Here is a 24,189-nt window from a genome sequence, read left to right as displayed (position 1 = left end):
CCATACCATCTTTGTGAGGACTGTATTAAGAAAGACATACAAGGGTAGCAGCTGGGAATAGCATGAACACGTCTGGAAAATGCTTTTTCTGTATAATTAACTTGAGTTAAAAAGGTTTCCCTTAGCCCACAGCATTTAAAAACATTGCAATTTTCTTTACTTTAAAAGTAAGTACTTTCAATTTTTTAAAGTCTTGTATCTATAACAATGCTAATCCCTATGTGCACATGTGGCCAATAGTTTGAAAACTGACTTGTGATCATGCCAGTCCCTGTGTCACAATCAGGAATAACCACTGACAGGAGTAAGTTGCTTTTCCATAATTTCCCTGTACTCACGTAGTTATCTTGAGTGGCAAACCCACATTTTATTTAGGTGTGTCACATATTTCAAGGCTTTTTTCAACATTTTCCTGCTGAGAAAACTAATAAATATTTAAGAACACTTTCTAAAGTGAAAAAAATCAAAAAGTGACGAGTGAAATCTGAATTAATTTGGTCTATTAACATGGATTTACAGGCAGAATTTCAGGCAATCTGTTTGCCAACTTACAGAGCAAAGATAAGCCTTTCATCCAGTCCATCTACCATAAAATCAATGAGAACCTTTTAAACCAACTCTCTATTTCTTAGTTATCTCCTCCCACTTCTCCCCGAAGAGTTGTCTTCATCATAGAAGATGCTATGAATAGCAGCACTATGGGTATGGAATCAAGTTACAAAGGCTCAGTGGTAGCCCTTCATATGTTTTCTTCCAGCAGTTAAATTCAGGGTGAGTACATTATGCACAGGGACAGTTATTATGAAGCACCAACGTGTTGGGTATTTCCTGCTAGAAATAGCAAGTTGTAAACTTCTAACAGGTCAGGTGACATCTTTGGCATCTACTGAAATATCCCAGTCCAGTGACCACAGATTTAACTTTCTAGTGACACCGCACATGGTCATATTCCCTCTATAAAAAGAGGAACACCAGGAATCACAGAATCATCAACTTTGGAAAAGACCTTCAAGATCATCAAGTCTAACCTTTGACTGATCATCACCCCATCAACTAGACCCGTAGCACTAAGTGCTATGTCCAGTCTCTTCTTGAACACATCCAGGGATGGTGACTCCACCACCTCCCTGGGCAGTTTGTTCCAATGCTTGACAACCCTTTCAGCGACGAAATTCTTCCTGATATCCATCCGGAACTGCCCCTGGCCCAGCTTGAGGCTATGTCCTGGGGAAGCAGGCTCTGAGACACAAACACCTAAATGCAAGAGATCCAAATTACTTCCATCACTTTCTTATGACTCACCGTTTCATTTCCAAAAAGAACATCCACATAAGGCATGACTTTCATCATCGGCTCTTTGTAGAATTGACTTATAAATGGTGCAGAAAGATTCAAGCTGAAGATCTTGTTGTTGGCAGAAGCCTGAGCAGCCACTTTTAATACTGCTTCTGGTGACACTGTCAGGAAGAATCCCTGCAAGCATCAAAACAAATCAATGTATGTTACTAATTTTAGATTAGGTACCACATGAAGCAGGCTGTTTCTATAAAGTCTCTCCCAACCCACATTTGTTATACATGTGCCCAGATAAAAACTTCTGGGAAATACTGCCTTTCCATTAAGGTATTAAAGAGGTGACAAAGAATCTGCATATGCTTAGAGTCACAGCCTTTCAAAATGAACTGTAACTCTGTACCCCTGCATTCCATGGAATACACTTTCCCATGGCAGCTAAGACTAATGTTCATATTTTAAAATTGATGCATTACCATTCCAAATACCCCTTTACAGTACTAGTGTCAATCACTGTGCTGCATAATTACAAAGTCCAGTATGATGGCTCTACACACACCTAGGAGACTAATGAAATCCCTCAAACATTATTACCTTGCTTACAACAAGGGACTTGAATATGCTGACTTTGTGGTGGTTGTTACTGTTTTGCAGAAAAAAACTGGGGGTTTTCATGTTCCCACATAGGTATGTTATTTGTTCCCTTCTCCCAGAAGTACTTTTCTTTACTCAGAACATCAACATTTAATTAAGTATCAACTTCCAGAAATGACTATTTGTCTACTAAATTGTGAATGCTGATTTCAACCCTATGAAGAACAAGGCTGCCATTTTGAATTTAGCACTGCAGATGTTACCTCAACCACACGTTTCAGAAGCCATGTAAAGACCCCCAACAGTTTCATTAATGTACTAATTAAACAAAGGCTTAGACTTTGCACTAATTAAAAAAATTTTGCATGTTCTCTTTCTATAATTCTAAAACTAATTTTACTAGCTGCTCTCTCAACTAAGTGAATAATAGCAATTTTCAAGCATAAGCAGCATGTTTTAAATTTAAGGCCAGAGATTATGTCTCAGGCACAGTAATAAACAACTTTGAGGAGGGTCTGACAAATGAAACACCATCTCAGTCCTATTTATAACTTCACCACCATGACACTCCAAAAGGTGTCATAGTGAAACAGTCTTATTTTCCAGTTTTTATCCATGTGATTACGCCTTTGAATCACAGAATATCTGTATTTTCATCCTGCATACTTCAGTTATCAGATCATTTTAGGCATTCTACTCACTAGAAAAAATAATGTAAGTCTACAGATTAAAGACTACTTTGAGAGTGTATCTATTTACTTCTCCTTACTGCACATTCTCCAGTCTAACAAATACATGACTGATTTCAAAATCTGGGCACGATTTGCTACTTGACAATCAAAGTCCAAAGGGCACAAAAATCGTATGCGTGTTGTGGAGATAGTCAGTACCCTGAACAACTGGAAGCTAAACATCCAAGCTTCTTTGCTATTTTTACATTCTGAAGAATTAAAACAAACAGTTTATATAACTTCTCATCTCCATAGCAATCTCTACCATCTTTTAGTTTTTCATTTAATGAACAGAGATGGATATTTAAAAAACTGTTCCAAACACAAAATTAAAAACTTTCAAGGGTAACACGTTGCCAGCTCTGGATAAATGACAGATTGCTCTACAGTGGTTTACGTAAATAGTAACCTGGTCAAATAATTAGGCTTCTTACCAATTTTAGGCTGCAAACTTAATCTGAACTAAAATACATCTGATTGCAATTTAAGGTACAGAACACTATCCCCATGAAATCTAACTCAGGCCTGCATCCAACTCCCTTTTCATTGGAAAGGCAACATAAAAGTGCTGAGACAGAGATAGGAGAGCTTGCTTTTCAGATCCTGCAAAGTAAAGGCCAGGAAATCTCAAAGGCTAAAACCTTGCCTTCTGGGTGTCTTAAAAATCGCTTCTGCCATTTAATTGCATTCTTCTGACTTTGTTCATATTTTTATTTAAATACCTGTTTGACATTAAAACATCTAGAAATTAAGAGTTCTGTGTATGACAACTCTTTGCCAAGTGTAACATTTCTTTGCAAAACAAAGTTGTAGCAGTGCAATCCACAAAATGGAATTAAGAAAGTAGGTAGAAAATGTACAAAATTTGACCTGAACAGATATGGATTTAAAGAAACCTAAGTCAACCCCTCTCTTTAAATATTTAAATTGACTTTAAATTGTCTGTAGTGGAATTCCATGCAGGTATGACCAGTGAAGTTACAGTAACCCAGCTTCCTAAGTTTAAATTCCAACTAGACAAGCCACAGACCACCCTACTGCAGCATTCTATAATTGTGTACAGGATTGAATCCCCTGAAAGCAAACAGGTTTTCTTATATCTCACTGGGATTCAGAGCAAAATTGCTGAGACTTCTTTAGAAACTCAGCAGACTCTTGCAGCTGCCACTGCTTTTGGTCCAGACAGATGTATACAAAGGAATGCCTAAGCCAACTACTCCTACCTGCTCTAACAATTAACTGCCAGCCAGCATTAGCTTTGAGTGGGAGAATAAGTGTATCCTCTATCACCGGTATAAAAGACTTTGCATTTCACTAGTAGGAAGTTCTATTCCCACTAACAAGATGGTTAAGAGGCTCCTCAGAAGATATTCTATACCCACCTACACACCTTAGACTACTTCAGGGAGTTTTGGGATCCTATTTACCCTCAAAGCCCAGAGGTACTTAAAACAACTATGAGGAAAATACCTGTAATCAAAGATGAGAGAGTTAACAAACAGAAATTCCAACAGCCTGGAAAATGTACATTGCATAGAAAAATGAAATTACTGCATATGTATCTATCTTTGTGAAGGACAGGGATGCTGGTGGACAGTCGGTTCAATATGAGCCAGCAGTGTGCTCAGGTGGCCAAGAAGGCAAGTGGCATCTTGGTCTGAATCAACAATAGTGTGGCCAGCAGGACTAGGGCAGGGATTGTCCCTCTGTACTCAGCACCGGTGAGGCCACACCTCAAGTACTGCCTTCAGCTCTGGGCCTCTCACTTCAGAAAGGACACTGAGGTGCTGGAGTGTGTCTAGAGAAGGGTAACAAGATTTGTGAAAGATGTAGAAAACATGTCTTAGAGGAATGGCTGAGGCAGCTGGGCTTGTTTAGTCTCAAGAGGAGGCTCAAGGGGAACCTCATCATCCTCTACAGCTGCCTGAAAGGAGATTGCAGTGAGATGGGGATTTGTCTCTTCCACTGTGCCTACAGAGAGGACAAGAGGAAATGGCCTAAAGCTGAGACAGGGGAGCCTCAGATTAAATATTAGAAATTTGTTTTTCATTGGTAGGATGGTCAGGCATTGGAATAGGTTGCCCAGGGATGTGGTGGAGCCACCATCCCTGGAGGTGCTTCAGAGGCATCAGGATCTGGTGCTGGGTGATGTGGTTTAGTGGTTACAGTGGTAGTGCTGGGTAGATGGCTGGACTTGATGATCTTAAAGGTCTCTTCCCGCCTTGACTGTATGACAGAAAGACATGTGACAATTGGGCAGTGTGTCACAGAAAGTGAAAGGCAGCAATACTGTACACTAAGAAAACCTATAAACATTAAAAGCTATCAGATATATTAGCAGCACACAGCATTCCTTTGGTGGGTGCTGATAGAGACTGAGTATACCAGATGCTACTGCTTCAAGATGTGCCACTATTTTCTGCTGCTCAAAATGCAATGAGCGCCTTTTCTATGCCAGGAGGAAGGTACCACTGTACCACAAGCCAGAGAGCAAGGCTGAACCAAAAGACGCACCAGGAAAACAGGATGGTAGGCTGAATTATGTATATGCAAGTTTGCATGTACACATGCACAAAGCAATACCATTCTTATGAAATGTAAGCAGTCCTTTTATTTAAATACAGTCCTTTGGTGGGGAAAAAAACCCCATCTTCCTTGTGGGATAAAAAGAAACAAAAAGAAAGAAATAAGAAAAATACATTCATGTATTGCAGACACATGGCTATGGGAGATAGAGTCACTTGGAACTTAAGACCCTTTAAAATTCAATAAGATACACACAACAGCAGTGGACAAAGTCAATAGAGAATATCATATTAATCTCACTTTTACAATTTTCAGGAATTCTTTGATGCACCTTATAAGATATGCCAGGGTACTGTGAATGTTGTATAGTCTGATAGTCTTTTACATTCAAGTTTTTGTTTGGTTTTTTTTGGTTGTTTTTTTTTTTTTTTTTGTAGACACTAGCATTACCAGAAGGATTTGGTGAGTTTACACACCAGTAATTTCTCTTGTAAGCCACCCCTCTCATTTTTATCACACACAGCCCCAAAAGGTTTCTTCTGACCTACACTAAGCTCTTAGAGCACTAGCTATAGCAGATGTGAGGGCAGCAAATTAAGGGTGTCAAAAGTGTCAGCAGCACAGAAACAGAGTGTTGAAGAGATGACCTCATGAAACCAGCACAACTCTGGCTTTGGTGAATGTAATTCTGTATAAGGTGTTCTGTCCAAGGTGAGAAGTCTTGCTTATACTAAATCTGTGCTCACAAATGTCTGGATTACATACAAGGAATGTTTGCACAATGAGAATCAAACTATTTTTCCCAAGTTACTATTTCCAAACAAATGCAAGGCAAGATAATAACAAACAGCCTTGCAATTTGGGACTTATTATTGTTTAATAGTACAGAAGCAATACTACCTCAAAAATATATGGAGATAACAAAAATTAGGATTGCTTTCAAACCTATTACCTGCTAAAATGCATTTGCCCTCACTTTCTAGCTCTTCCACTTTCCTTGCCACTCCCATTTGCAGAGTGGGTTACATGAAAATAACTTTATCATATGAATGACAGGATTTTGAACCATGGTATTCTGAGCTGATTTTGGAATGCCATTTGGTAACAATGTAAAATCAATAAATTGTGTGAATCAAAATATTTAACTTTCAGGAAAACAGATACAACAGCCTGCTGCCATTTAAGACAAATTATATTCTGCCAACAGGAAAGGAACACATCATTTAATCCAAAATTACTTTATAGCAAGCATTTACATAAAAATGCAATTATGATGACATCACAGTCTCATCCATCTAAAGGGTGGAATTTTTCAGGCACATAGAAAGCTTGACAGTTACGTAGTGACAGTCCTGATAAATACTGTGATTCAGTAAAGCCCTACAGAAATCATCTAACTTCAAGTGTGCTGGCAGTTGCAGTAAGAGTGAGAGTGCTGAGGTGCCAAAAAAAACTTGCTCCATTACATGACAGACACAACCAAGTCAGAGCTTTTGGACCTGGTTAAGTTTCCTATATTCTGTACACAAAGAGCTTCAAGCCACACACTTGGGCAGAAGAGGCATCCCTCAGCTCTGCTCTGCCATCAGACTCATCTGCTGCAGTCTAGCAAAAATACCAGGGCTTGGAAAGAGCGAGGCTGCAACACATGGCAATTCTTGAGATGGAGAACAAACCACTAGGTAACTGCTCCAGACGGAACAACTTACACAAGGCTCCCAGGTGCTCTTACAACCGGAAGAGTCTGCAAGACTTTTGTATTCCAGCGTCTGAACTGCCTGAGCACAGATGGGGTGCAGTCCATGTCCCACCCACTGTGAGACATGGCAATGAAATCATCTTCCCTCAGAAAAGGAACCAGAAGGAATCTTCTTGGAATGATAGAGAAAACGCTCTTCATCTGTCTTAGTACTTATGTGAGTTTAAAAGAGCAGGGAACAATTTAAAAACTACCTTTACCATTGAAACATCTGAGCACATGACTTGGAATGTGCAAGACTGTCAAGTTAGCAGATTTATTGACCACTTACCTCTCAAATCTCTGAGTTTTGAGCATTTATACTTGCAACCTGTTCCTGCTTAAAATTACTGTTAAATTATTTTCCTTACTGAGCTACAATAGAATAGTCATGATGATACAGATATTAAAAATACAGTAGGGGGGAAAAAACCCTCCAGAAATAATTAAACCCCCCCCACAAATTAAATAATCAACATGACCTTTACTAATAAAGGTGCTTGTGCTTTAAAGTAGCGTTTCACTTTCTGTAGAAAGGACAAAAGCTCTTTGTAACTATCCACTTGGGAAATGTTCAGTCTGTAAATTAGTGAAATATATGAATGTTATTGTAATCTATGTACTAGCTCTTCCTGTAATAGGTGATTTGGAATTTAGAAAGTACCTAGACAATATCAATTACATTTTTGAAGTATATTTCATCTCATAGTGATCAGCAAGCAGTTACATAATGAAACAAAACCTACTGCTTTTTGTCCAGTTCTTACTGTAGACAGTTGTTTTAAATCAGGAAGCAAGGACAGCAAGAATGCAACAATTTCTCTGAGTAATTGTTTTGGCTTGTTCCTGTATGCATTGTTTATTTTTATGAAAGTATTGCTTTATAACTGGAAAATGACTAAGCCATAAACTATTGTTTTATCATTCTGAGTGGCCAGTGTTTCTGTTTTCGATAAAAGCCAAGTTTCAAACAGTTTTCAGGAACACAGGAAAAAACCTAACTGTCAGTAAATGTGCTTATATTGACCGTGACATTTTCCTCTATGATGGTGCCAACATGTCAGAAGGAGAGGACTGCTTTCAGAGGTGAACAGCTTCTTTGTTGCCGAAGTGAACTCTCATTGCTGCCATGTTTGTATCTATCAGTAGCAGAAACCCCTCAAAATCTGGCACTGCATGTTAACAAAAGCAATTATTTTATGCATACATTACCAATCTATTTTTAATTTTAATCAGTTTGGAAATATTTTTCAATTCTGATTACCACTGAATAAATTCAGCACTCTCCAGGAGTTGCTCCAAACCACAACTAGGACAAAATAATTGTGCGACTTTACTTATGAGATGAGTACTCACAGAGTGTATAGATGAGAACTTTAACAATGAGGTGTAACACGTCAGAGAGCAGTAATATACACCTACTTTTGGTGTAGAAAAATGTCATTCCAAATAAAGAAGTTCTCCTATTTCCCTAAAAAGTAAAACATTAGTTAAGATATTAATTCATCTTGCCAAAATGAACTTAAAAATTTGGTTTGACATTGCTCCCTGAAGTCTACCCCTCTGTGAAAAAGCAAAAACACTTCTCAAATATGCTCTCTCAAATTCAGTATAGTTTTACATGAGTTTAGTAAGTTCAGGGACTGAGATGTATGCATTTAATTATACTGAATTTATAACAAAATTTTGGAGGAAGTACTAAACATCATCTGGGAGATAGGAGCCCAGAGATTTTATTACTTTGATTAATAATTCAACTTCTTTTGCCTCTGTTTACCCACTTGCAAAATAGTTATAATGATAAATACACCTCCATTGGCAGAACCAGTGGGAGGTTTAATTACTTAACATTACTGAAATGACTGAAATTTTGTGTTGAAAGCTATTATAGAGTACAGGGTATTAGCATCAATAAAATATAAGCTGCAAATCAAGCAAGCTATGACAAAGAGGAAGACACTTCATTTCTTCTAGTATCCCAGAACCACTTTGCCACACTTTTTCTTCATTGAAAACCAATTCAGTCCTTACTGAGGAAGCCATGCATCTTAAAAAATTGTTAAATTGCTGTTTAAAGAGAGAAACCATTTCTTTCACCTTTAATCCTTCTAAAATAACTCTTTTTTAGGTTTGTCTAACTCGTCTATTAATATGAGGATAATGTTGAGTTTAGACCAAAAAGTAGACTCGGACACACTTTTTATTGTTTAATTAAACAATATCAAGAAGTCTAAAAACTGGCAACAATATTATTGATGATGTTTGGAATAATGGTTTTCAATCTTAATTGCCAAAATTTTGAGCACAATCCCAGGATCCTTGTCCTGGCAAATACGCACTTCAGGAAGCATAGAATAAGGTATGGTTAATTTAGGCACTCAATGATTGTGCAACATTTGCTTTTTTGTATATGGCTAGTCCATTAATATAATGTGGCATCTCATAAATTATGTAAACATCAACCATATGTTGAATTCATTCAATTTTGGTGTGTACATAATATTTACAGTATATTAGTAAATTGAGAGAATCTATGTAACTACAAATGCATAGAGAATTTCTAATTCTCTAGACAGTTAATCCTCAGTTTGAAAGCTCTCTAAGCAAATACTTTAAACAAGCCTATTTCTTGCTTATTAAAATATCCTTGAACAAGAAGAGAACAAATAGGAGTATTTGCTTAATTGAATGGGCTTATATCAGCACAATGGTTTGTTTTATAATTACAGGTTAAACACTCAAAGAGTGAAACAACGACTGACCATTGATACATTAGTAGATAATCACCACTGACTGACTGGGTGTCAAAAAGAAAAAGTGTCACCAAGCTCTTGCTCTATACTAGTATATACTGCTATACCTGTGCCCTGAGAGTGTCAGGATCCCCAGGTGATGCAGAGGAATGCAACAGTTACATAACATAAACAAACACAAGAACGAGTCCAGTGCCCTGGAAAATAAGTCAGTCTTACAGATTTCCCTGTCAACAATGTGGTCATGCTATGATATGTTTAACTTAAATTCAGGTTAGAAAGAAGATACAAGGTAAAATGAAATATGTTTCTACCTAAGCACTCTAATACCGAAACACTTCAGCAGAAACCTTTCTTCCCTTCCCCAACTACCTTTGAGATCTTGTAATTTATAAGAACATAGTAGCATGGGAATTAAATATTAATCAAAGTCATTACCATCATCGTTAGAACATATTTCAAGAGCCCCAAAGAAAGAGCATATTGTTTCACTAAGAAAGATCATATCATCAGAAATATGTAGCATGGTAGGTATGTAGAGAAAAAAATAAATGATCAAGTGGTAACTGAAAATATTTCTGAAGCTTATAGCACTATTCAAATGCCAACTCATCCTTTAGCTGACTCTGTTTAAACAAGGCAGACTCACCATGGGCAAAACTGAGCTCTTTATAGAACCACAGAAGCATACAGTATATTTAAAAAATGTAACTTTGCTGAGGGAAAAAAGCCACCAAAAAAAAAAAAAGACGGCTCGGATCCAAACTCCATTAATATACTAGTGAAATTCTGGAGCAGCTCCAAACCTTCAGTGGAGATCTGAGATGTGAATTCATCTGGTGTGCGACAGGGCTTCCCAAAGCACAACCAGGGCACCAGAAATGAACACCATTCACGGGATGACTTATTCCTTGCATTAAAGAAATGACCAGCTTTATGAAATAGGAGAACTTCCACTACTCACAAATTAAGGTGTAAATGATTAATAAAACAAATACCTCTCCCACTCCCCAAGGTGCTTCCCAGCTGATTTTAAACAGCCTACATATCCTTATATTTACTTTCATGCTTAAGCACCACTATTGAGTATAATTAAGTGCATAGTGCAATAAAAAGCTCAGAAGAACTAAAAACGTAATTGGCATAATAATAAAGGATGTATTTCCTTCAATATCCGGCCTAGCAACTTACAAGTTAGCATGTTAAATATCGCTCTTCTCACAGCTCTATCCTCAGAACCACAATTGCAACAAAATGTCTTTCACAGCAAATATAACATTTACTATGAACATGCAATTAGGTCCTAATCGCTTGGATTAATTACCACATCAGGGTTTACAATAAAACATTTATTGCTCACACTTCCACACATTAAAATTAATTATTTAAAAGAACATTAATGTTATTGCTTGGCCTTTTAATTTTCATTATAGAAAGACTCTTACATGGCTTTGTTTCTGAACATAAATAAATGAGGGTCAGGCTCTATGCTAATTCTAATAATTATTAATATAGTTGAAATGTGGACAGCTGCTAAGGTCTAAACAGAGATATATCTTCACTTAAATTAATTTGGGTAATAATAACTGCCCGTAGAATACTTTGAATACAGTGAGCTATGTAAGTGTTTTGCATTAGTTATTATAGTCTGAATAGGTACTTCCTTCAAATTCCAAGGGCAAGTGGGAAATACCCCTAACTATTAATAGCTTTTTAGAGCTAAGTTCTTGTTTCTAATGAAGTTATGAGCTCATACCTCAGGAACCCACTTTTAATAGCAGGACCACTATTGTAGCCAGGGAGAGTAGTGCTAGTCTTTTACTTCCAGATCTTATAACCTCAACGAAACTTCCCTGTCAAGACATTATTTTCTGTAATGTCGTATTATTGGGGGAGTAAGAGGTTTTAGTAGGGGTTTCGCTTTGCACTGCTATTCAAGATGCTTGAATACTCTAAGTTTTAATTCTCTACTGAATATTTTTCATGCTTCTCTACCTGAGAGTGACTCCACCCCTGTCACATTATTTGACCTTCAGAGAAAATCACACTCCAGATACAAGAAATATGACTGAAAGAACATTTTTTTTTCCCATTTAATTGAAGATGTAATATTTAAAAACCGGTTTTAATACAATAAAAGATCAGCTTAGACGGTCAACCTATGACAGAGAACTAACCTTTCCTGGTGAACAGTACCAATGAGTTTACAAGTCAAAGGATTTTGAGAAGAGAAAGCCCCTGAAACTTAGTGAGCAAATACCTGTGTTCCCTAAGAATGGGATAGCACCCTTTTAGCTGCCTTGGAAGTATAAGGCACCCATGGACCTCTCAGTCTTCACGAACAGGCATCCAAGTCCACTGGCATACAGGAGGCTTCTGTGGGTGTGATGCTGTGTTTATACAAAAACATCCAGGTGACTGTGCATGCACTGCACTGCCCATCCCAGCTGTTCCACTGCAGCCTCTCCTGTGCCAGGGTGGGACTCAGGAGATACTGAACCAGGCTGCTCACACAGATACAACGCAATGTGATTTTTCGAAACAGGATTACCTGCTACTGATTTTAAAAATACTGTGCAATGTTACACATTTTTTCTGCAGTAGTAAAAACATATGGGCACTATTTTTTAATGTATGACAAAAAATGGATTTTGTAAACTGCCATGTAAATGAGAATTTGCAGTTCCAAATCAATATACAGATTAAAAACAACAATGCAGAATACAACTGGCAATTAAGAAAATCACTGCTAATTAGTAATAAAGTGACTTCTTTGGACTCATTGAAGTATCAAAAACTTTTACTTTATGGAAACAAGGTGACATTCAAGGAGATATTTCCAACACGGCAATTCTAGTTCTCTAAGTCAGGCCTAACCCCTGAACCAATGTCTCTCCTATTTTTTAGTGCCCAAATTAGTTTGCGTGGTTTAATTCAAGTAGCTTATATTTGAAATGTTGACGTGTATAAGGAAAAAGAAGAGATTTATATGAGTTCATGTCCTTAAAAATGGTATTTAAAATTATCTAAATCAAATTACTTTTGAAACTCATGTGAATTCTAAAATATTTGAAGATTTCACATGGAAAAAGAATTTTCATGATAGGGATCAAACATCAGAACATCCTTAGAAGTATTCAAAATGACTGAACATACAGCAACAGTAAACTTCAAATTTGTTCTAGCTGAATTATTCTCAAAGTCTATGATATACTAGATCTGTGCATATTTGAAAAGTATGGACAAAAAAAAATGTGGACAAACCACACCGTCTCCAATGTTCTATTAGCATCTAAGAAATTATTTCAAAGCAGAGCATCCCAGGTTTTACTCTAACAATCAGAAGTTAGCTATTTTACCCTGAAATAAACATCACAAAATGTACATGCTTTGCAAACAAACCACGTCTATGCATTCAAAGTGGAACACCTTAGAGCTTGAGATCCTTCTGCAGCCCTTCTACTTCACATGGAGCATCTCTGAATTCCAAATTTTGAAGTCAATGTGATCTTAATAATGCCTACAACCCTATATGTAGACAGCCCTTTGAACAGAAATGGGCTCTGTTACAGAATATTAATCATAATATTAATTATGAAAAAATATTCCCTGTTCCTTTTCACCCTTTACTTGAATCTTTGCCCATTCAATTTGTGTCCTTGAAAACACAGAGAATAAGAAAAATGGATACTAAATCTATCATAATGTATTTAACAGTGTTAACTGGTGTGCTAATTTATACACTATAACCATGATTTCTGGATTAGACTATCACTGAATAACTTTGACATATTCAGTGCACATTACAAAGACAAATGAAAAAGCATTCCTTTTAAAATCAGCATTTGAGCTCACATTTCAGTGCTTTTATAAGAAAATGAAGTTGGGATGTTTCAAAATCACCTACTTAATTCTGAGAGTTTAAATACCTTCCTTATGCTAGACAAACATAATTTTTACTTTTTAAACAGCCAAACAAGAACATTTTGAAACTGTCTAAGAATAACCTCATTCAAGGGAATGAAAATTATTAGTCCATGTCAAAGTAAAATGCAGCACACACTCATCAAAGCAAACATAGAAAGCATCTGTCTAAAATATTGGTATATTTGTATTCATCTATATCCATGACATGCCTTGATTTACAGAAAAGTCAGATGATGTGGTGTTTATTGGAGTTTGCTCTCTCTTCAAGACAGCTAACTATGGAAATCAAGGATTTCCTCTTTACTCCTGTCCCTACAATGCCTCCTCAGCAACACCTATGGTCCAACCCAGTTATGAGTCTAGTGAGAAACCAAAACTGGCAGAGTGGTATCAAACACTTCTATAAATAATAAGAAACAGAAGTGATGATGGTACCTTGAAACCAGAGCTCAGCAGTCATGGATAAATCCTTTACATTTCTTCAATTTTCTGATATTTAGAGCTTTAATTTTCTTCAGGAAGGTCAGTTGAGACACAAATCAGCTGTTTTCACAAAACTTTGCCCTATAAAGCAGTATCTATCTATACAATACTATTTAATACATCTTCTGCAGAACAAAATTAAGTTTAAGAAATTTCCTTCTGAAACAGATGTTCAGAACTGGTACAAATCACAGAAAAATTTATTACAACAGTCACTTTTATCCATAGTAATATAGTTGATAATCAAAGGGTTAAGCAGTTGGCAATGACATGAACAACAAAAAAAATTATTTGACAAGATTCCACCCTCATTCCAATCTCTACCAAAGCATCAATTGTAATTATAAATTTTCACCAAAGATGTCAGATTCTTATGTTAATCTCTGCACAATCTGACATTGCCATTCTTCCATTTGTATAAATGTGAACAGTTATCATTTTGTTTGTATGTCACCACAGACAACATAATCAATAGTTTTCATATCTTTCTGCTCATACTTTTTGTTAAAATGAATTTCATGAGTGCTGCTTACTTTTGCTCCACTATGAAACTTGTTACTGCTTGAATAGAGGGTACTTAATCTCAACAATAAACATTATAATGTATGATAGAGCAGTCAAGAGAAAAAAAGTTTCAACATTTTTTTCCAGTCCTCATTTTAACATAGTCTGTCCTTATCAAATTAATATCTAACAACAGTGACACGAAAGCAACACAATAGATGGCTTTGTTCACTTTAGATGTACTAATCTGAAGCACCAAACTACCTTTCATTCCTTTTCATTTTATGCTCTGTAATTCTGTAGTAAGGACATCTTACTTCATGAAATTCAATGCAAAAAATTTATAACTGGAAACAACAGGTTTATAAAATATTAGATGTCAGCATCAATAATTCAAAGAAGATCCACAAACAGATGGTTTGCTTGTTTATTGTTTCCATACCCAAAGAGCCAGCAGGAAGGCTAGAGAGACATTCTTTCTGACCTGTCACTCAGGTGAAAGAACCATGCAGGCACATCCAGCTCTTCCTGCAGTTCTAAAGCAAAAATCCCTCACCTCTGAGCACAGTCAGCACAGTTGCTCCATACCAGAAACAGACACTGACAGATTTTCATAACAGTTGAAAATGACACTTGTTGAAAAATTGTTCATCATAGGACAGTGGCTGCTGTGCAGGTAAACTTGATCCCTACTGTGACTACCCATATACCTATTCGCCATGGATGCTACTTTAAAAAAGATAATTTTTTAAATCAATCACCAGGGGCACAAACTGAAATGTAAAGAGGTGAATAAATTTCATGCTGGCATAGGCTTTACATTAGCTTTTACAAATGATCACCACTGTGCCAACAGTGAAACTGGTCTGGATTTTATAATGTTTGCTGAACTAGAGTTTAGAAATTGACTTTCTTGATATGCAGTCAGATGGGAAGTTTCCCTTCCAAGCACCAAAACAGAAGAAACTGGCTCCAACAGAATGAACAGACACTTAACACCCAACAAAGAGAGTCCAGATTTTCTATTGCCAGCACTCAACTGATTTTATCCAGTGTGAACTAGAACCAGTTAAAAGCTGGCTTCATCCACACCATACCAGCTTACAACTGATAAAAATAAATCATAGAATATATGCCTTTATCACCCGTTAGGTTTAGCCAGAGGTAATTACTGTTAAAAACTGCAGACATGGCCTTATCTAGAAGCAGACAATGAGAGCCTCAGGCCTATGAAGCTTATGCACTTAACTTTGTAAATCCAACAGTACTCAAGTCTAAGTCTAATGCACATCCATAACCTCTGAGTAATAATACCCTAATATGCTTCAGGCTGCTGAAAAAGCAGACTTCGGAGAATGGTTTGCAGCACAGCAGTACTTCTGTATATGTGTAATAAACAGTCCCTGAAGTGTCTTCTGACCCTATTTACTCCTGACAAACTGCATTCATATGCACAGGAGTTGCAGAAGTCTTCCCATGAACTTGCTTTTCTAGCAATTTGCTCTCCACGACAACTGCTTACATCTCACATACCCTGCCATATCCCTGACCGCTCTAACCTCAGAGCAAAGGAACTTTAGAATATTTACTGCAAATAATAGTCCTTGGAAAACATTCAAGAATTTCAAGACTCTAGGATACATTTTGGAATTCAGATATTTAACACCACTGATGATTACAAATTTTCCACAATTACCACCATAATCATTCTAGGAGGATTCTATCCTGAGAAAACGATACAGATGACCAGGAGTTGCTTAAAAAACAGAACTTTTATAAAACATCTACTCAATGTCTGGCATTTTGATGGAGTAATAATTTCTCTGCTTTTCTGACTGCCTGCTACAAATTTGTATTCATCTTTGGATATTTTTCTTGTGGCAAAAGAGTACATTCTGAGGAGATATGTACCTTGGTTTTACTGCAGTGAATTATGCATCTATTCAGAGATCATGCTCTCCCAAATGAACATCCAAGCCTGCTAAAAGAGTCTGCCAACATACTGTGAAGATCTGGGAAATGGCACACCCTCACAAATGCCAGATGTAATTCTGCCCACAAGAAAAGTCAGATGGATTCCTCCAATAAATTCCTACTTCTTTTGTCTGCCTCTTGGTTGATATATGATACCACTGCAGATGTATCCAATTTTATTAAAATTTGTCCCATCAGCTTCACTCCAAAAGGAGAATTTTCAGATTTACTCTGCGTTTGTGCACATTTGTTACAAGTTGTTTCTAAGCTGAAAACCAAGTGTTAATCTTTATTCCATTTAGCTCAGCAAGGTCCATATCTGGTCAGGCAGTCTTCTGTGTTTGTGGTTGTAAAAAACAACTACATTTTTCTACGAGTGCTTGGATATTTGAGCTCCCATCTCAGTAAATTTTTCAGTTAGCTCTGAAACTGGAATTATTATGTTGAATTTGGCTTAATTTGAAAATCTTCATAGAAAGTGGAGTTCAACCTACAAAACATCCCACAGGACTACATGCAAGCCATAAAGATCTCATCAGAGCTAGCTGTTCAAATCCTAGCAGAAGCTTCACTACAAAACTAAACCGGTGTGTTTAAAGCTTAATATTGAAAGCTTTTCCTTAATGAGTGGCTAATAAAGTACTTTGTTATGGAGATACTGGAAAATCTATAATTACAGATACCACTTAATTCTCCCATTCCAAAGGCATACCTAACGTTAATGAGTATACAGGAAATTCACACAGTTGAAAGCCAACACAGTTGTCTGTGGTCTTTGCTCAATTTGACACTAATAAAAATTGTGAACTACTCTGAAAACCTCATGTCTGAAAAATCATAAGATATTAGAAAATTATCCACTAGAAAGTTAAAGTAGCAATTCAAAGTAATTTTGAAAAGGCTTTTTGAGTGAATATTTACTATAATTTAAGCATGATAACTTAAAAGTAGTCATATACACTGGGAGAACAACTGCATTTGCTACAAATTAAAGATTCTCATAAGGGGGAACACTGAGGAGGCCAGGTCAACATTTTTTGAATTGGGAAGTATTAAGATTTGATGTTGAGCTAATATTGTAAAATCTTGCACTGAATTACCCGTATATTTAATGACTGATGAAATAACTCCATATAAATAAATTCCCCTCCTTCCTCCACCCCCCAAAATACAGATATACAAATATGCTGCTTGTTCTGCACTGCTTCATGTACAGAAACTAAGCTTTTAATTCAACTTGTCTTTCTGTAGTATTACTACCCTGTAGAAAAGCATGTGTTTTGTTTCTAAAAATGACATTTTTGGCATTATGCCCACATTACTTAGGATTCTGAAGATATTGTCCACAGCCATCCTCCCACTTCCAGTCATTCATTTTGTAACTAGTGTTTGCAGAGACTGATGATCTAGAAAGTCCCTTGTGGTAAGATTTTGTATTCCACTTTCTTTCTTCTCCACTGAGGGTAGTAAGTTCTATTCTATTCACATTTAAAGGAGCACAGAATGTAAAAGCTAGTGATGCCCATGGGAAGATACTTTTCTGTTTGGGACAAAGAAGAGATTATTATTGTGTGAGAAGCAGGGAAACGAATTTTAACACAAGTGTGAAAATGAATTGGGGTTACCATTTTTGTCACTCTGGTGTCACAACTGGCCTTGTGATACATGAGTGTAGTCTGCATATGAAATTAACATACACTAAAAACTTTATTAATGAAAGTATTAATTACTCCAAGATGATAACATACCTTGTATCTACATCAGATACTGCTCAAGTGCACACCGGCGGTAATGAAGTATTGTTATGTGAATGTCTTTCTCACATGAGAAAAATTCAGTACAGTTTCTATACATTTCAGTTCTTGCAGAAAACTATCCAAAAGCATATTGGGGCTTCCTGTAGAAACAGAAAACCTCTAAAAGAGGCCTTTAAAGTTGGCAAAATCAGTAAATTTAATCTATCCACTTTCTTTTGACCTTTAAACCTGACCTGAAAAAAGTGTTCAGCAACATAAATTTGATCTCTAAAGGCTGCTGCAGATCTCATTTTCTGCTGTTTTTCCATTAGGCATTTATGGGACTTGCTGGTGTTACAGGGGACTAGTAAAATGTCGAAGTAATCCTGCAGTTCCTGTGTATGAATTCAGCTTTTCCCTATGAGATGACAACATTTTTTTTTGTCTGCCAGGGTTTTTTTCAGATACTGGAGTATAAGACTAATACCATAGGTGTGATGTTATTTTTTTTTTCACTTGGTAACGTTAACCAGATCTAGCAGTTCAAGTGTTGAAACAAAAGAATTTTTTCCTGAGCCAATAAGGTGGCTTGGTGCACATCTGCACTAATTGAAATCACAGCATGGCTTTTCAGGATAGAAATTGTATCCAAAGCATACAGAGGATTTGAAGATCTTGGTTGTGTGTTTGTACATTCTCATAAGTGTGGAGGAAACCAGCTGCTTCCATTTATGAACTGTGCTGATACATGCGCCTCAACGTACCAGTGACATAATGTGCAACTTACCAAGCTAAAGATTGGCCAACTGTTTTAGCAAGGAAAAGGAAAGGACAGGCATGAAAGGCAAGGCAATAGAAAAGAATTTATAACAAAGATACCTAATTTTCAAGTAGCACATTCTATAATTTATACTATAATTCTCAAGGATAAAAATAACCGGTTATTACATCATCCTGCCCTTTCACCCATCAATAACAGCTTTTGATTTCCAAGTTGCCTTCTCCCATCTTTTTGGCTGTTGCACTGTTTTTCCATAATACAGCCATCAACTTCCAACCTAAATTCACTTTCCACTCCTTTTATGCTATAGTAAATTTTGATGCAAATTTGTTTTTCTGAAGTGTTCTTTTTCTCTTGACTTTGCTAACTTTTCCCTTGTGGATGCTCTTACCTAACAACTCCTCCAGTACCTCTTTTGAAAGATCCCCCTCTATAGTACTGAACAAGTTTCTACAGGTACATTTAACGTATCCTTACACTACCTCTGGCCACAGCCTATTTTGAGGAATCATTACCAAACATATTTAAGCTGATGGTGGAAGGAATTTTGTTTCTTCTCCTCCCTCTGTTTTAGTGCTGCCTTATTCTGTCTGAGCTGAGATGCCCATTTTAAACCACATTCTCAATACTTTTTTATGCTGTCACTTGAATTCTTCTAATAGTTTCTGCATAACATTTCCTTTACTTGTTAGTCACATAGCTTAAATTGAGCAGACATCACCTTATTCCAACTGGGTTTGAAAAAGAAATAGAAATAATTTTCCATTCATCTCCTTCCTGAATCGAGTATTTGGGATTTGGTTTCTCTTCCAGGTTTTCATATGCATCTTAAACCAGATTATATGTGAGCATTCACTGCTTGCTACTTCACTTTTTAAATAATTAACTACCTGCTTTTATCTCATTCTGTCCTACAAGTAGGTGGACGGCTTCCCATAAGCCCCTCCTTTTCCATGTCCACTACAAAACTTTTAGTGCTGGAAATTCTGGGAATTCTGGGATACTCAGACCAACATCATTGCTATGTTCTTATTTTTATGTGCTTTCCCTACTGCACACTCTACAACAGGAAATATTTCTTTGAGTAGCACCCCAGTGGGGCTTGGATCTGTCATTGGGCTCCAAGGCACTACAACAATAGGATGAAAAAAGCGTAAGTTTGTGTGAAAGTTTATAGAGAAGATTCCAGGGACAGAGAGAAAAAAGAGCAGGGTTTTGAGTGTTTTACTCTGTGCAACTCACATAACACTGACCACAGTCAGTCCTGTCCATACGATGCAATTGTAGTAAAACAACAGAAGAAATGGAGCGGGGGGGATAGCTGCCATTCTTTGGTTAAACAGCAAAAATAAAATCACTCATTATTGATTAATTTAATCATGGAAACCATAAAAGCATTTCTATTCAATAATTAAATACTGTACAGCAGAGGAAGTTATATCAAAGACAGTTTAGGATCCTGACATTATCACAAGAGAAGTAAAATTTGGTTCAATCAATGAATTTCAGTGTCAACAGAAAAAAATTATGATCACATACAGTCATAAGCGTTCCTTTGGAAAAAAAGTCATATAATTAAAGGTGCTAGTTTCCACATCAAATTCCACTTTGGATGTGGTTAAATTCCAGCTTGGTTAAGTATTTCCTGTCTCTTTAATTTCATCCTGTAGATCCAGCTGCACACAGTTATTCCACACTTCCTGTTCTAAACTATCACATAGTGCCATTGTGAGTTATTGAGCAGCTTAATTCTTTTTGATTCTTTATATGATGTATCAATTACATCACCTAGAAAGTGCTTTGAGACTCTCTGAGAAGTTACCAGAGATGACAGGTTGTATCCCTAACAAACAACATGTAGCATAAACTTTAAAAAACCCGGACTTTTAAAAGGTAATGTAAATAAAGTAAGAATTGTTAGATTATGGCAAATTATGCAGAATGACCAAAAAGATAAAAGCCAAATAAAAATTAATTCCAGACAGAGTTTTCAGAAAAGTTATCCTCAATTTCAGCATAAACAGGCTGCAGTTTCTATGATAGTATTAGGGAAAAAAAATTCAAGGAGATTTAGAAATAAATATACAAAACTAAAGAACTGATAAATGTATTTTTCTGTATTTCCTCTCTTTCACTTTTTTTGTATTATATAAGAAGTAGAGGACAAAACACAAGTATGCCCTGTCAATCACTCAGTAATACCCTACCACTCTTACCAGCTTACAAAGGACATGAGAAGCTGTGTCCTCAGACAACACTTGGTCTAAAAGCCTTAAAAGCATTTAAAAATACTGATCAATATATAAAACTGTGCCATATATAATCCCCAAAGGGCATCAATTCCATTTTAAACTATAGTAAGAAATAGAAATAGAAGTCCTTGACTGCCAAGCTCCCACAGACTTGGTAAACCTGGGCTTACCAAATTGGTTGCTGCTATTTTCATTTTTTTAATTTGGGATTTAGTCAAATAATCCAGTGTCAATTGTTCACACTATTCTTCTACTTCCTCCATACGTCATGACAAGTAAGAACTCTCTGAACTGAACTCAGAAACCAGGATTCTCTGACAAGCAAAATGGCACAAGCCATCCTTTAAAATTTTATATGGTTATATGGGCAGGAAGGAAAAAGAAATAGTGCTCTAGCCATGAACAGGTAACAAGCGGCACTCAAGAGCATGACCAGAATTACTGGTACTTCTCCACTGGCACCTCAAACATGCACTACTCGCTCAGTCACAGGCACTAAGTCTGGGCATGGAACAAGAAAAACATTTCTGGAGGACAAGAACATATTGTCAGTATGGATAAGCAAAGCAACAGCATGTCTAAAAGAATTATGAGTAAAACATTCATCCACATGAGAGCTATGTCATGACACTTTTTTCAGTTACAGCCTGAATAACAAAGAGGATAATTTACCTGAAGATGGCCCTAATTCTTGTAGCTTCAAAAGCCCATTTCTGATTTTGCATCTGGAACATGCTTGAGGAGTTTGGGCCAGGCATGCCAGGAAGTGACATCCAATTCTGCACTGGAGCTTCATTACCCAAGCCTCTGTGATCAGATGGACTCACAAGAGCTCAATTACCAGTGATGCAAGTTCAGCAAACAAAATCCTCTCTTGGCTGTGCAGTGATGAGTAAACTCTGCTGCACCCACATCAACACATTGCTTCAGTCTTTCCCCTCCTAAAGACTGACAAAGGTTCTACAGGGAAGTCCTCAGTGTAGAAGACATCACCTTAGACATCAACTCTAACCACACAATCTGCTGATGGGCACATGATTCTTGTGGGGAAGTAAAAATGGCATGGATGTAACTTCAGCAGGATGCATCCCCTTGATGTTAATTGTTTATTAAAAGGAATAAACTAGTTAAGACTGGCACCTGGACATCACTGTAAGAATTCTGCTTGAACATCTTATATAAATAAAGACCAGCTACTGTTTTCCCTTGCAAACAACATATAAGAGCATAGAACTTACTCTGGTTTCAGCCTACAAAACTTACATCAGGTACACACACACAGCATTGCCCTTTCCTCAAGAAACCTAGTTGTAACACACTTTTCTATGACATTGTAACAGATTTCATCATTCAAATGGTTTGAACCAAATTAAAAAAAAGCCAGTTCTCCCTGTGCCTCAAAACCAAGACAAACACCCAAGAACAACATATGCTGCCTATGATACCATGTTTCTCACAAGGCATCAAAGGGTTTGGATGTAGCAGAAATACTGGTGGAAGATCCATTTCCTACCAATACCAGGGACAACATATTAGTAAGAAAAATTAGTAAGACACATCAGTAAGACAAAGGCTTGCTATGATACCTTCAGCACATTTCAGACTAATGGCCACGATAGTGGAAGACATACTGGTTTTACAATGCAGATCAATGGGTATACGCAGTGAACAGCTTTCCTTGACTTTCATTATACAAATTACGAGTTGCTCTGGAGAAATGGTAACAGCACACTAAGTAAATGTAATTTCTCTTTAGTTTACACTTCTGTAAATCACAGTACTTGAATACCAATAAAGTCTCTTGACTCAAGTGAGAAGAAACAAAAGAACTTAATACCATCAAAAGTTGCAAAAATGTAAATGTTGCAAACATGTCAATGAATCTATGAATATAAAAAAACCCTGGACACACAGAGACACAAACTGGGAGACAGCAGCTAAGCTATTTTCACATTCAACCTCAAATCAATTTTACTGCAAACATACACATAATGTTTCACATCAGTATAACTTAAAATAAAATTTACTTTATTCTTTCTAAATGTATTTGCTGATGTAGAGAAACATGACCAAACAATGAGTCTCCATTTAGCAGTGGAAACACAGAAATTATATTTGCTTTTTTATTAAAATAACATGTGAAAGATGTATTACAGATTGAACTTCCTTTTGGAAACTTTAGCTGCCCTGGGAGACAACACAGCCTATAACATTTCTTTACTAAGAATATCCATAATAGTTTTGGAAAGGTCTTAAAATAAAATCTAAAATATGCATGAAATATATGTTTTTCATGAGTTCTTTTTTTCCCTGTCTTTTCCTTATGAGCTCTAAACTGCCAGTTTTAATGTTTTAATATTTAATTCAATTCACTTAGTCTTTTCACCCTTTGCCTTGTAGGACTTAGGAGAGAAAGGTTGAAAAGTTAAAGAAAAGAGGAATTTATCTAATTAAATGGAAATCTTTTAATGATGTTATGAAACCACTCAGAGCAATGTTTTAGATTTGCTCCTGCTGTTGTTTGAAGCTGTGGTGTTAAAAATGTCCTGGTTAGAGTTACAGACTGTTCTAAAAAACTGTGAGGAATTTATGTAGGATTTAAAACAGACACATGCTTTTAAAGTCGAGAACCTTCAAATACTACAGCTAATCCACACAATAATTCAACAACCAACCACGCTCAAATTCCTAACAGATACCATATGCAACCTGTAATAAAAACTGCATCAAGGTATTTCAAGCAATGGGATAATTTCATTTTCCACTTAAGAGCCCTATTTACTTTTAATTAACAAACTCTTATAAGGTACATGAAAATTATTCCACCATTTTGCATACAATGCTTACACTGAAATGGCTCCTGAAGATATTTTACTTTCTGAAGAGACTCAGTTATT

At 36.5% G+C, this 24,189-nt stretch overlaps 1 protein-coding gene across 2 annotated transcripts in view; it reads right to left on the bottom strand.

The window, feature by feature from the left end:
* The window catches only part of ADK (adenosine kinase), a 274,728-nt gene that overhangs the window by 78,816 nt on the left and 171,723 nt on the right, over nucleotides 1–24,189 (bottom strand). The window contains exon 7 of one of the 2 annotated variants that reach the window (XM_085065580.1): nucleotides 1,303–1,473. The exons of the other annotated variant lie outside the window; for it this stretch is intronic. Coding sequence (XP_084921706.1) covers nucleotides 1,303–1,473 — 171 coding nt within the window. The remainder of the gene's footprint in view (nucleotides 1–1,302; nucleotides 1,474–24,189) is intronic. 2 annotated transcript variants of the gene reach the window in all.

Source organism: Lichenostomus cassidix, chromosome 6 (assembly GCF_008360975.1).
Source record: "Lichenostomus cassidix isolate B80296 chromosome 6, HeHo_3.0, whole genome shotgun sequence".
Classification (NCBI taxonomy): domain Eukaryota; kingdom Metazoa; phylum Chordata; class Aves; order Passeriformes; family Meliphagidae; genus Lichenostomus; species Lichenostomus cassidix.
The sequence above is the reverse complement of the archived record's forward strand: the minus strand, read 5'-3'. Positions and strand labels throughout refer to the sequence as shown.